This window comes from Pseudonaja textilis, chromosome 3, assembly GCF_049901715.1.
Source record: "Pseudonaja textilis isolate UNSWEBS1 chromosome 3, rPseTex1.2, whole genome shotgun sequence".
In the NCBI taxonomy this organism is placed as follows: Eukaryota; Metazoa; Chordata; class Lepidosauria; order Squamata; family Elapidae; genus Pseudonaja; species Pseudonaja textilis.
Genome location: NC_141992.1, coordinates 185,144,622 through 185,158,363, shown reverse-complemented (window position 1 = coordinate 185,158,363; position 13,742 = coordinate 185,144,622). Strand labels below are relative to the sequence as shown.

The following is a 13,742-nucleotide window of genomic DNA, read 5'->3' as shown; positions in this document are numbered from 1 at the left end:
ACTCAGAAGCAGAAACTCACCTCGGAAGCAGAAGCTCATCCCCATCTTTGTTAATGGGCGGGACATTAAGGCCTGGGCCGGAATATTTTACATAACAAAGATCACCAGGTAGAGCTATAGGAATTGACTAAAGCCCTTTCATTGCATCATCATCCAGCAATGCTCAACCAAGCCTGGAACTCAGGTGAAGCCATGTGGTCCAGACAAAGCCTACAAAGTTAGTTAAGACCCTGGGAGTCTGACAGCCAATGGGATACATTTCTTACACAGGAACAGGAAACACTAAGGTGGGGCCCAACAGAGATTGTAAAACTAAGGATCTCTCAGCATCTCAGCCCTTTTCCTTCTTTCTTCATCCAGGGCATGTGATCCTGTCCACCATTAAACCATCTTTCCAAACAGCCTCCATGTTTCCAAGGTCTTTTTCCCCACTTGGAGCTGAACCCAGAAGGATAATTCTTCCAACAATTATTAAACCATCTTTCCAATCAGCTTCCATGTTTCCAGTGTCTTTCTCCCAGCTTGGAACTGAACCAGATGGATATTTTCTTCCAACAATTGTAAGTCACTACATTACAATATCCATCTCTTTCTGTCTCGAAATGACTGGAAATGATCACTGCCAGTTGCAAAAATGGAAAATGTGGGCTACCTGAAACCTTAGGAAGCAGGTGAGCCCCCTTTTACTGAAGTGAAGGAGGCTTTCAGACAGAAAACGGCGAGAGAATGAAACTTGCTTGTACTTGTTCTGCGTGTCATAAAAGTTTACTGATGAGAATGTAATTGCTTTGGAATGATAGGCTATTAAATGGGGAGGGGGAAGATCAATTCTAAAATAGCACAGGGGGGTTTCTCGCGGGCTATTTAAGTACAAAGCATCGTTCAATATAAACAGATTTTATTCTAGCTTGTTCCTCTAATAGTGACATCATTCCCATCCTCAGAATACAGGTGCTTTCTTGCACGAGATTCATGGATAAAGAATTCAGGAAGCATTTCCTCAAGTACACTTATGTGCATGTTATGACTCCCCTTCAAAATTCAAACGAACAAAACAGAAAGCAGCCGTTTCACAATTAAATCAAACGGAAAGAAGTCTTACAAGATAACGGCTGGCAGAAATCTCAATCTACAGCATAAATCTTTACTCTGTCCGGCAAACCAGTCCTGGCAATAAATCTCCAGTCTCAGAGCTTCTTGCTGTAACGTCCTCACTCAAATAAGTCACTTTGTTTCTGGCAAAATATACCAGCCCAGCTGTGTCCTTTTATACTCATTGAGGCAACGTGCTAATTTACTGACTCACTCTCCTTCTTCGCTCTAGCTGATTTTGCCTTCTCAACCGTCTTCTGTTTTTTACATTTAACCACAAATTTTCCAAGTTCTCATCTCCACTAGAAGACTCTCTCAAAACTTCCCTGTCAGCCATTCCCGGCTGTTGATCAGATAAGGAACCAGAGGAGGTCAAAGGTCCTGACAATTCTAATACATCAGGTCTGTCGTCCTTAGTCACGTCCATCTCCTCATCCTGGTTACCAGTCCAATCACTGAGCCATGCCAGCTCATATTTTTCTGCCATGTCCTCCTCACTTGAACTCATATCAGTCACAGGAGCTGAATCCAAGCCCGGAGCCACAGCATGTGCATATCCCAGTATGAAGGACAATCACAATCCTAACCCAACTATCTCCAACAAAGTGCCCTTCACTTCCCTCAAGGATTGACCATGCTGGCTGGAGATTCTGTAAGTTCAGGTTCTGTATGAGAAGAGCAGGCAGAGTCTAAGGGTGGAGGAGTCAAGAGAGGATTCAAGCCTAGAATTGTTACATGTCCAAAAACATTCCAGCTCCAGCTCCCCTTGAATTCCATTCATCTAATGTCCCAAAGGTGCTTTTTCAGACAACCATGACCTGGATGACTGAGAATCTCTACAGACTTTCAGCTATACAGTTTGGGATGAACACCCTTTGAATGGTGTGGGAGTAGGAATGGATTTCCAGAGAAAAAAATTGCAGACTACAGGAACCATTTGCACTATTCAGGTGACCCTGAGGACACAGATATTACCTCCAAGTGCTTCAATGACCCACTAAAAGGATGCAAATGACCGGCTGTTTGCAAAATATAAATCCTTCCATTCCCCACTATCCTGTCAGAGCTGAAGAAGCTTCTTGGATGAGAAGCGAAACATCTTCAAAAGAAAAAAACAAGAAAGTCTAATTGCCTCCTGAAAAGGCATCTTTGGGAGTACCATGACCTGGATGACTGAGAATCTTTACAGACATTATTAACCTAGTGCCAATTTAGTACCAACACTAAAGTCCACCCGAGATGTTATGAAATTCCAATCTCGGAAAGGCTTTCTAAAAGCAAATTCACTTTCATGTAAAGGAACGGGAATAGAAAAAGACAAATCCAAGACTATCACAATAAAGAAGTGATTAAAGGCCAAAACGGCACAATTAAGTTACCCCTACACCTCTTTTAATAAACTCTCACCTTCTGGTTTTGGAAGAGGCATCAGTTCTGTATCTTCTGTTGGCACAGCAGGCTTTAGTTTGCCCACATCTTTCGGTTTGGGTTTGCCCGAAGTGTCCTTCTTTTTCTCTAGATCTTTAACTGCAAAACAAGAAGTGCAACTAGTTTAAAAAAAAAACCAGAATAACGACTCTCCATCTCTAAAAATCAAATTGGCATCTCATGATGGCCATGCTTATGCAGGTAGTCGTCAAAGAGCAACCAGGATGATTAGGAGACTGGAGACTAAAACATACGAACGGTTACAGGAACTGGGCATGGCTAGTCTAGTGAAGAGAAGGACCAGGGGAAACATGATAGCAGTCTTCCAATATTTGAGGGGCTGCCACAGAGAGGAAGGGGTCGAGCTATTTTCAAAAGCTCCTGTAGGCCAGGCAAGGAATAATGGATGGAAACTGAACAAGGAGAGACTTAACCTGGAAATAAGGAGAAACTTTCTGACAGTGAGAACGATCAACCAGTGGAACAGAAGTTGCCCTCAGAAGTTGTGGGAGCACCATCACTTGAGACTTTCAATAAGAGATTGGAGTGCCATTTGTCAGGAATGGTGTATGGTCTCCTGCTTAGGTGGGGGGTTGGACTAGATAACCTACAAGGTCCCTTCCAACTCTGATTATCTGTTGTCTGTAACTTACCACCAGAATTAAAATCACAGTTTCCATTGCTAAGCATGATTGTTAAGTGAGTCAGGGAAGAAGATGGACATTGCCTGAGGCCTTACAAGGGAGGCCTAGCAGGAAATGGGTTCCATGAGGAGCTCATTGTGTGCATGCACAGAGATTAGAAAAGGATGAAGACTGCCTGTAAGAATACCAACATTAGCATTGCTTCACGACTAATATTATTATTAAGAATAATACTGAACTCTTCTCTGACCCTTTTCTACTTGTCAGATTTATTCTTCTTCTTCCAGGCAGGTTTCTGATACAAATCTATTGAAAACTGAGGGGGAACGGAAGGGATCTGGACTCTAAAATATATACATTCCCAGCACTGGAAGCACAGGTGAAGGTTTTTTTATGCCCTATGCCAGGAAACATGTTAAAATGGATGGGACGGTAGGACGACAGGCATAAAGTGGAACTTGTCCCAGGCCAACTGGGAGATATGGTCCTCCTACCCATATAAGCCCAGTCTTGTGAAGCAGACAGACAGAAAGAAAGGACATACTTCGGAACTGGCCTTGCGCTGCTTTGCTCTCCTGGTCTTGAGCAAAGGCCACTAGCTGAACGATGTAACTCTGATCGGGGATAAGACCTTGAATAATCGCCTTGTTTGCATTGTTCTGAAGCATCAGCTCATTTGTCTTCCCTCCTGCAAAAGAGAAACACAATCAGCATTGTACTTTCCATTTAATTATTACAGTATCACGTATAATCTATTTGTTTGTGTACATGTGCAAGATAAAGCCATGGAGTTGCCAAATTCTAATTATTCCCCCATTTCTAGTCCAGTTCTGCAGCCCTCCCTGAGGAAGCTTTCTTGGACTTCTTTCTTATCCTTCCTCCTTAAATTCCTAAGGGAAGTCTTGAAAGGACTTGGCTAGGATATTTAAGTGGGCGTCTAATGAAATACAATCGTTGCAAGAAGTCACTCCTTTGGCATACCCTGACATGATCTAGCTTTCAGTCATGTTTCTACACGGGGAATTACCTCCCCTTAATCATTTATCCTTGCAGGCAACTATGCAAGCATGCCTGAGCATTGGGATTTCTGCCTATAAGGCCACTAAAGTAAGGTATCTTCAAGCCAAGTTCAATTTCTGGTGACTTTACTGACACATCTACTGTATCTAGCTTCCTTTGTAACAACCCAGGAAACAGGTTGAGATTTCGTTCTTCCAGGCTGGTTTTTTTTAAAATTTCCCTGTGTAGTCTGTACTCTGGAGTCCCAAGTGGTCTCTCATACAAATATTAACCAGGCTTAATCCTGCTTAGCTTCCAAGTGCAGTGAGGCTAACCAAGAGGACATCCGTCTATTAGGACATTGGCCACTCAGAGTCGCTTGACATGAGTTGAGAAGCAAATAAAATGAGAAGAGGAGAGGAGAGGAGAGGAGGGGAGAGAAGAGAAGAGAAGAGAAGAGAAGAGAAGAGAAGAGAAGAAGAGAAGAGAAGAAGAAGGAAGGAAGGAAGGAAGGAAGGAAGGAAGGAAGGAAGGAAGGAAGGAAGGAAGGAAGGAAAGGAAAGGAAAGGAAAGGAAAGGAAAGGAAAAGGAAAGGAAAGGAAAGGAAAGGAAAAGAACAAAAAAGGAAAAAGAAAGGAAAGTAAAATAGCTATTCTGCAAAGGGTAGAGTAATATATCTGATTTTGGGACCACTCCCCAACAAATTAGTAACGTCATGTAGAAACATAACACACTAAAAACAAAATATCTTAGAGGTGAGTTCAAACATGATCCTTCCATTTGCATTTAGAAGACTGTTTATTTTGTAAGCAGCACTTCATCCTGTAATCCCAGAACAATATATATTTTTTATTTATTATATCAATTGATCTAGCCTCCCATCTCAAATTCATGATTCTGGGCAGTTTTCATGCAATTAAGACAATATAAAAACACCAAAACAATCTAAGAATAATAAAACATATTTTAATACCATGCACCAACAATGTAAGGCACTACAATAAAAACTGTGAATGTACGAAGGGCGTATTTTCTTAACTACGATTTGCTGAATAAGCCACAACTGGAAGGTTTGCTAGGCATCTGCTACAAAATCCATGCAAGATTTTTTTTTTTTTTCAAAACTTGCAGAAGTTTCTAAAATGTGCAGGAAACCATTCTATATCTAGAGAAAGCAGCTTTTAAACATTTAAAAGTTTGGGGAAAAGATCCTCAATGAATTCCATTTGGGATGCACTGGAACTTATTAAAAAGTTGAATGTCGTTTTAAAATGGGTAATGATAGGGTTGTGCAGACTTTTATTGTACAGTATATTTTCAAAACTGTTTCTTTTGGTTGTTATTTTATAATCTGTTCCAGCTTTTCTGTTATAACTGTTTTATTGCTTCCATCTGCTTTATTCGTCCCCCGAGCTCACAGAAACCAAAATCTCATTAATAATCAAACATCTTTTAATCATTACATCAGAAAGAGACAGTTTTGGTCACTGAAGAAAAACAGACACCACAGAACAGAGCTGAATTTAAAATGGATTAGATAGATCATCTTCACAGGTGAGATGAGGATTACCTAGTAGATCAGTTTTAGGCTGCTGAAAATTTTTTAAAGGCTTTTCAGTTAAGAAAAGCCCCACCCCACACACCATTTGTTTCCTATAAACAGGGTTTATTCAATGATACACCTGATGGGGAAATACGCTTCTTGTTCCATGAAAGTTCTGCGCATTTCCTTCCCCAAACACTGATGATATTACCTAGTCGGGTAATGAAAATGTCTGCAAGAAAGTTCAGAGAGCACCAAGAATTTCATAGCTCAACCCTGTGCTGATGGGAAAGTAAATTCTTCATTGCCAATAAAAAGACAGGGAGAGGATTAAAAAAAGTTTCTTTCTGCACTGTGTTGTCTCTCATTGATGTTTCATTGATGATTGCTTATAGTAACCCATGACTATTACTAAGTGTTGTATCTTATGATTCTTAATGAATGTATTTTATTTTTTCTTATGTACACTGAGAGCTTATGCATCAAAGACAAATTCCTTGTGTGTCCAATCACACTAAGCCAATAAAGACTTCTATTCTATTCTATTCTATTCTATTCTATTCTATTCTATTCTATTCTATTCTATTCTATTCTATTCTATTCTATTCCATTCCATTCCGCTCCATTCTATTCTATTCTTTTTGGGGGGTAAAAATCTTTTTTATCTTTTACAAACATCTTTTTTGGTGAACAATGTGGTTTCAGGTTTTTACATTTCCATACAAACATGACCATAATTATATATTTATCTTTCATATTCAGTTTCTAGTCATATCATTACATTTTCCATTTTCTGTAAAATTCTATTCTATTCTATGTTTTGGGTGCTATTTTTCAGAAATTGGGCAATGTACTGGTAAACTAGCTAGAAGAATAATTAGAGGTGTTTATTAAAACAATTACATTACCCATGCTTTTCATAACTTTCTCCTGTCACCTTCTGAAGAACAGTTCAGCAATACAAGTAGTTCTCAACATACGTCAGTTCATTGAGTGACTGTTCAAAGTGAAAACGGCACCGGAAAAGTGACTTATGACTGTTGCAGCATCCCCATGGTCAGATGATCAAAATTCAGACACTTGGCAACTGGTTCATGTTTATGACAATTGCAATGTCCAGGGTCATGCAATTAACCTTTTGCAATCTTCTAACAAGCAAACTCAATGGGGAAGCCAGATTCACTTAACAACCGTGTTACTAACTTAACCACTGCAGGGATTCACTTAACAACTGTGGCAAGAAAGATTGTAAAACGGGGGAAAAATTTGACTAACGAATGTCTCAGTTAGCAACAGAAATTTTGGGCTCAGTTGTAGTCATAAGTCAAGGACTACCTGTATGTTTTGGTGGGGCTCCGATGGCTATACCCCAGAAACAAACAGTCCTAAAGCTCAGAAAATCCTTCTCTAATCTACTTGGACATTGTATGCTTGGCTGGCATGGGAGCAAGTTAGGACAGCAGACACATCATTTCCACCACACACGCACATATCACATAAATATGAACTCCGAATGGCACCTTAGTTGGTTCTTTTTCTCTTGAGAACTAACTCAAGCAACACAAAAATGATAAAGATATAGATAAAGGACACAGTGGCTTGGTGGCTCGGTGGCTGAGCTAAGATGCTGAGCTTGTCAAGCAGAAAGGTTGGCAATTCGGTTGTTCGAATCCTTAGCACCATGTAATGGAGTGAGCTCCTGTTGTTTGCCCCAGCTTCTGCCAAACTAGCAGTTCAAAAGCATGTAAAAATGCAAGTAGAAAAATAGGGACCTCTTTGACGGGAAGGTAACAGCGTTCTGTGCGCCTTTGGCATTTAGTCATGCCGGCCAGATGACCATGGAGACGTCTTTAGACAGCACTGGCTCTTCGGTTTTGTAAGGGAGATGAGCATCGCCCCCTAGAGCCAGAAACGACTAGCACATATGTGTGAGAGGAACCTTTACCTTTGCCTTTAGATAACAAGAGGAGAGAAGCTCAGGGCTAAACGGTAGGATCCTTGGTGCTCTTCTGACCTGGGTTGTTTTATTGCAGATGTTTTATTACCCAACCAGGTAACATCATCAATGCCAGAAAGGAGTGGGGAAGAGCATTCCCTTGTAGCACTAATGATGTTACCTAGTTGGGTAATGAAATGTCTGCAAGAAAACAAACAAGCTACAAGAGCACCAAGGATCTCACAGGTATAAATAAGTTTTTCTTTGCATTGAGTTCAACTCTGGAGATAACAGGAACACACCTGGACACCTTTCTTAGAAACAACAGAGAGATTATTTGCATTTGCCTTCTTCAGGGACTTTTCCAACTTTCTAGTCTAACCTAAACCTGGGGTTTTCTAGTGACCTCCCACCCAACTACCAATTAGGCCTGTCCCCTGCTTAGCTTTGGAAGCCTTGAAAATGTTTTTAAAATAGCTAAGGAAGACATTGTCATGCCCCTGGTGGAGACTGACTCTGAGGAAGAGGAGGAACAGCCAACAGGGAGCGGAAGTGTGGCTCCAGAGGTGGTGGAGGAGGCTGGGGAAGGGCAGAGGCCAGCAGAGCAGTCAGTGGAGGACCCAAGCCCATCCCCTCTCCATCCTAGGGCATGCAGGGAGAAGAGGATAAGGGAGAGACATGGTCTACTTGGGAGGAGGGAGCCTTGATCCTCTTCATGGGCTGCAGCTGTGACAACTGAATAAGAAGACAGACATGCTTACAGGCGAACACTGGAAACAAAGCGTGAAAATATCTCTAGTTTATGGTTCCTCTCTGAGTTTGGTGTCCTTCCCAGTGTGTGTTATCTGTGGACGTCCTCCAGCCCTTATCTTGCCTGGTTTGTGTTGCTTTTTCCCTTCTTCTTGTAACTGTTTGCATGGGAGTTTTTTGGCTTCCGTCAAGGATATTCGGAGCTTGGAAGCAAAGTGAAGGAATAAAAGGGGCTTTACCTGTTTTCTGTGACTGTGTTTGTTTTGTATCCCACCTTGGGTCATCACAGACATTCAAGTCATACTTATGACATTCAAGTCATACTCTGCAGTGTTTGCTTTGATAAGAAAAAGTTATTATAAAATCTGACCAGTTCTTCTTGCTGAACTGTTACGGCTAATCTTCAAGTTACGACCATAATGGAGCCTGTCATAAGTTTTAAAGTTGCAAAATAGGTCCGTCAAGTTACCAACCCAATTTTATGACTTTTTTTTTTCAGTGATCATTAAGCGAACATGGCAGTCACTAAGCAAATGTGATGGTTGTTATGCAAACACATTGTTTACGATGGCGTGGTTTTTCTAAAAATCAGGTGTAATGGTTGGTTTTCAGAAAAACTGTTGTAAAACACAGTCACATGACTGTGGGGCATTGCAAATGGCCATAAAGAAGGCCATAACTTGTAGTTAGCTTTGCGACTTTGCAGTTAACCTAATTTTGTGAAGCTTCTTCTCCGGTAATACTGTACTGCAAACCAAGGCATACAAAACCTTTGCCAGACCAATTCTCAAATACAGCTCATCTGCCTGGAATCCACACTGTATAACAGACATTAATACAATTGAGCGAGTCCAGAGTTATTTCACAAGAAGAGTAGTCCACTCCTCTGCTTGCAATAGCTTATGCTATCAGGTTTGAAATTTTGGACCTGGACAACCTAGAATGGCGCCACCTATGGTCTGATCTAAGCTTACTACACAAATTGTCTGCTACAATGTCCTACCTGTCAATGACTACTTCAACTTCAACCACAATTAACACACGGGCAAACAATAGATACAAACTCAAAGTAAACCACTCCAAACTCGATTGTAGAAAATACAACTTCAGCAACAGAGTGGTCAATGCCTGGAACTCATTACCTGACTCTGTGGATACATCCTCAAACTCCCAAAACTTTAACCTTAAACTATCTACTGTGGACCTCACTCCATTCCTAAGAGATCTGTAAGGGGGTGTGCGTAAGTGCACCAGCGTGCCTACCGTCCCTGTTCTACTGTTCCCATTTATTCATACTCATTTATTATACTTATACCTGTTTATACTTATATGTTTATATGTTATGTTCATACTTATATTTATTTCTCATACATGCTTGACAAAATGAATGAATGAATGAATGAATGAATGAATGAATGAATGAATGAATGAATGAATGAATGCAGCCATGTTGCTAAGCACCCAAAGTGCAGTCATGTAACCATAGGGGAAGGGCTCAACTGTTGAAACTTCAGATCTGGGCGATAGGTTCCCTTTTTCAGGTCAGTCATAACTTGAAGACTTCCTGTACGCTTTAAGCTTAAGATGCTTCAGCCAAATCATTGGATATGAGGAAAATTGGACAGACAAAAAGCCTTTTCACACAAAAATAATAAGGAGACCTTGTCAGTTTCTAAGGAACTCTGGGAAGCCCCAAAGACTTATTTTACAGGCTATCCTGTTACTCTCACGCCACATGTTGGGTACAATCCAACTTGCATTTAGTTTCAATACCCAATATATTATCAGGTGCGGAAAAAACAGGACCCACACACGAAGGTCTAATTAAACTGATTTATTGCTAATCATGGTATGCACAAGAATGAGTGGTGTGTTGACCTAGAGGTGGAGCTCTCGCCTCACAATCAGGAGGCTGTGAGTTCGATCCTAGGTAGCGGCAGATACTTCTTTCTCTGGGCACGTTGAGAATATATCTGCTGGACATAACTTCGTATTGGTGACAGAAAGGGCATCCGGCCAGTAAACACTCAGCTCCACTCAGTTGCTCAGACTCCACCCCACAAGGAATTATGGGGTCATTAAAAGAAGACAATGTTATGCACAAGAATCTTCTCAGCTAACCGTTAACATTTGCTTGGGGTTAGATAAGGGTCAACAGAATTAAAGGAAAGTTGACTCAGTCCTCTTGTGGCTTGGCAGGGATTCTAGACAGATCCCTCTTTTAACTCCGCCCCCAGATTCCATCACTCCTTCTCTGACATATACCCAGTTTCTATGGGTGTAACACAATGGGGTATGTGCTGTTTTGTTCCCTCCTTGACGTATGCACTTAGGCCAGGTGTGAACTTTGGTATTCAGGTGGAAAAATTCCTTTCCCAATTCTCCTTACCTGAACTAGGAGTGATGAGAAGTTTATATCCATCAAACCTCCCTTTAGGGGCTTTCCACGAAATCTGAATACTGTCAGGACCAATAACAGTATACCTTAATCTTGATGGTGGAGCCACTGAAAGGGAATATTTTTTAAAAAAGAAACACCGTTAATATTAACAAGGCTTATCATATTTTATTAAAAAATGCAGAACCTACAGGCATCCCAATTCATCATACATTTTTAGACAAAGCAAAGGATAACGGATATCAAAAGTGTCATAGGATCCAAACTTCTAACAATATATTATGATAAATGATATTATATGCATCCCTGCAAAAATGTAGACAATGACAAAGGAACAGAAAACTTACAGACTCAAAGCAAGCGGAGCCATGTGCTTTGTTCATATAATTTCTTTGTTAGATATGTGGGCGGGAGTTATATCAAGTAAATATTCTAAGTTTTTTTTTGGTTTCTTATGAAGAGGACAGTAGAGATTATTTATAGCCATACTTTCAGTCATGCCTAAGGCATGAAGTAAGTATATTCTATATTTCACAAGGCTTCAGGAAATATCATATTCTTTTCAAAAGAAAATGATGATGCTGGGCATGTATTAAATTAATAGTATGAAAGGAGCTCTTTGGCTGGAATGCCTGAAATTTCAAGCAATTAAAGTTGTTAGATATTCCCTAGCCTAAAAGCAGAATGTCACTTAGGACAGAGCAAAGCTAATCTGTCTTGCCCTCCAGATAAGTTGCATTAGAGTTTGATCATTGTCAGCAACTCTAACTATGCTAGGCTGGCTGGGATAAGTGGAGATATTTATCCTGCGCATCTGAAGAGTACCAGATCTGGGATGATTGATCTTTTGTTCTGAGAAGCAGAAGACAACTTATGATCAATAAAACGATCCTAAATTCATCTAACTCTCATGGTTTCCTGTTAAGGAATCCTCAAAAGTATAGAGGCATAGACTCTGTGCAGGATTCCCTGCCCATCTCTATACCTGCACATATAATGCTGCATTTGCATATACCGATAGTTCTTGGTGTTGTGGCCTGTTGGCCACTGGCCCCTCCAGCAACCAAAACAGATGAGGAGGCAGTGTGAGAGTCAGGGTCAGCATTAAGGCAACCTGAGAGCTCTGAGGGGGGAGAGGGAATGGAGCTGGCAGAGAGAGAGAGAGAGAGAGGCGGAGCCTGGGCCATCCATCAGCCCCCAGAAGGAGTGTCAATAGCCCCCAGGTCTGGAGGTGGCTGATGAGAAAAAGGAGGAACAGCCGGGCCCAGTGTCTGACACATGGATACACAGAAGGCAGAGGAGAGGAGAGCAGTGGAAATCTATGGGTCGATCCTGGGGGAAAAAAGAGCCACCGCTGCTAGCAAAGCTCCACCCTAGATCTGGGGATAAAAGGCGGGGGGGGGGAGATGAATAGATGTGGCAGACAACTATTCATCTCCCTGCCGGACAGATTTCTTAGCTTGCATTGAGAGAGAAACTTTTTGCCAGGGCTGCTAATGATTCTCCTAATAAAAGAATCATTGAGTTAACTTCAAAGGGTTTGTTGTGTTTGGGGGGCTGGATCAGGACACTCAGCTTACGACTGGTCACTTATGACCTGGTCTCAAAGTTCCAATGTTCAGGACACACACTCACACACACACACACACACTCTGATCATATGACTGCATTTATGGTCATTTGCTGTACCCCACAGTCACATGAGCACAATTCACAACATTATTGCCACAAAGCAGCATTTACTTCCAGCTTCTAGCAAAATCTGACCCATATAGCAAGCAATGGCTTTCCTTGAGGACCGCAGTGTTTGCTTAACAACTACAAGCGTTCACTTTAAGCTATCCCGTTCACATAACAAACACCACAAAATGGGTCATAAAATCAGGTTCGGTCACATGGTTCATTTTACAACCATTACAGGAGTTGCAACTATAACTGCAGGCTCAATTATGGCTCTCACTCAAGGGCTGCATACAAAGTATTTTGAGATTTGCACAATACGCCTGATGCATCTTTCTACAATTTGCCAAAGATCAGCACGTCTGCACAAGACCTTTATCCAAATCTGCTCGATCGATGACTCGTCACATCAAAGGCAGCACCCCATATTCTTTTGTACAAATCTAATTCTGCTCTCTGTCCAGAGCCAAAACAAACAGGGACTTGAATTTTCTTTGAGGCAACGCCATGATACAAATTGTATTGGTTTGCCTTACGCTCAAAAAAGAAGCAAAATGTAAGTTTACTGCATGAGATGGATTGCATATGAGTTATCTTTCTCTTCCACCCATCTCTGTCCCCTCATCAAACTAACAAAGCCTCCAAGGGTTTTTGAGCTGAAGCTCAAAGAATTTGGACACCAAACGAGAAGATAGGACTCACTGGGGGGGGAAAAAACCCTGATATTGGGAAAGATTGAAGGGAAAAGGTTTAGATTTAACATCTAAATGATTCTAAATAAGCTTTCAAGGTTTCTAAAAAAAGAAAATGGGAATCCTTTTTTGTACCCGAGAGTCTCCTCACAAAATAATTGCCATATTTACCTTGACTTAAGACAGGATCACTCAGTTGAAGAGACACAGCTATGAAACCCAAGAGGAACCAGCTTGGGGCCTTTGATTGATGGATGTCCGTTCTTCCCATGGTTTACATATAGCATCAACGAACCTGGAAATGTGTAAGCAAAGGATCAGAACTTCAGGGAAAAGGCCTAGGAAGCAAGGTTCTTACCAAAGCTAAAAGGATTGTCTTGGAATCCTAGGGATTATGTTGCAAAATAATAATATTTTTAACAAACCAGGAATAGTTGTTTTACAATTTTGTTTTGCAGTGCACCTTAGGAATCAACATGACCTGGGGACACTGCAACTGTTATAAATGCATGCCAGTTGCTAAGCATCCAAATTTTGTTTACATGACCTCATGGGGATGCTGCAATGGTGGTGAGAAATG

At 41.1% G+C, this 13,742-nt stretch overlaps 1 protein-coding gene across 2 annotated transcripts in view; it reads right to left on the bottom strand.

The window, feature by feature from the left end:
• The window catches only part of COL14A1 (collagen type XIV alpha 1 chain), a 142,261-nt gene extending 128,804 nt beyond the window's left edge, over window positions 1-13,457 (bottom strand). For both annotated transcript variants that reach the window (XM_087931683.1, XM_026703612.2), the window contains exons 1-4: window positions 13,334-13,457; window positions 10,782-10,898; window positions 3,709-3,852; window positions 2,500-2,619 (exon numbers count right to left, since the gene is read on the bottom strand). In XM_087931683.1, coding sequence (XP_087787809.1) covers window positions 2,500-2,619; window positions 3,709-3,852; window positions 10,782-10,898; window positions 13,334-13,433 — 481 coding nt within the window. In that variant the 5' untranslated portion in view covers window positions 13,434-13,457. The remainder of the gene's footprint in view (window positions 1-2,499; window positions 2,620-3,708; window positions 3,853-10,781; window positions 10,899-13,333) is intronic.
• Between the last annotated feature and the right edge of the window lie 285 nt (window positions 13,458-13,742).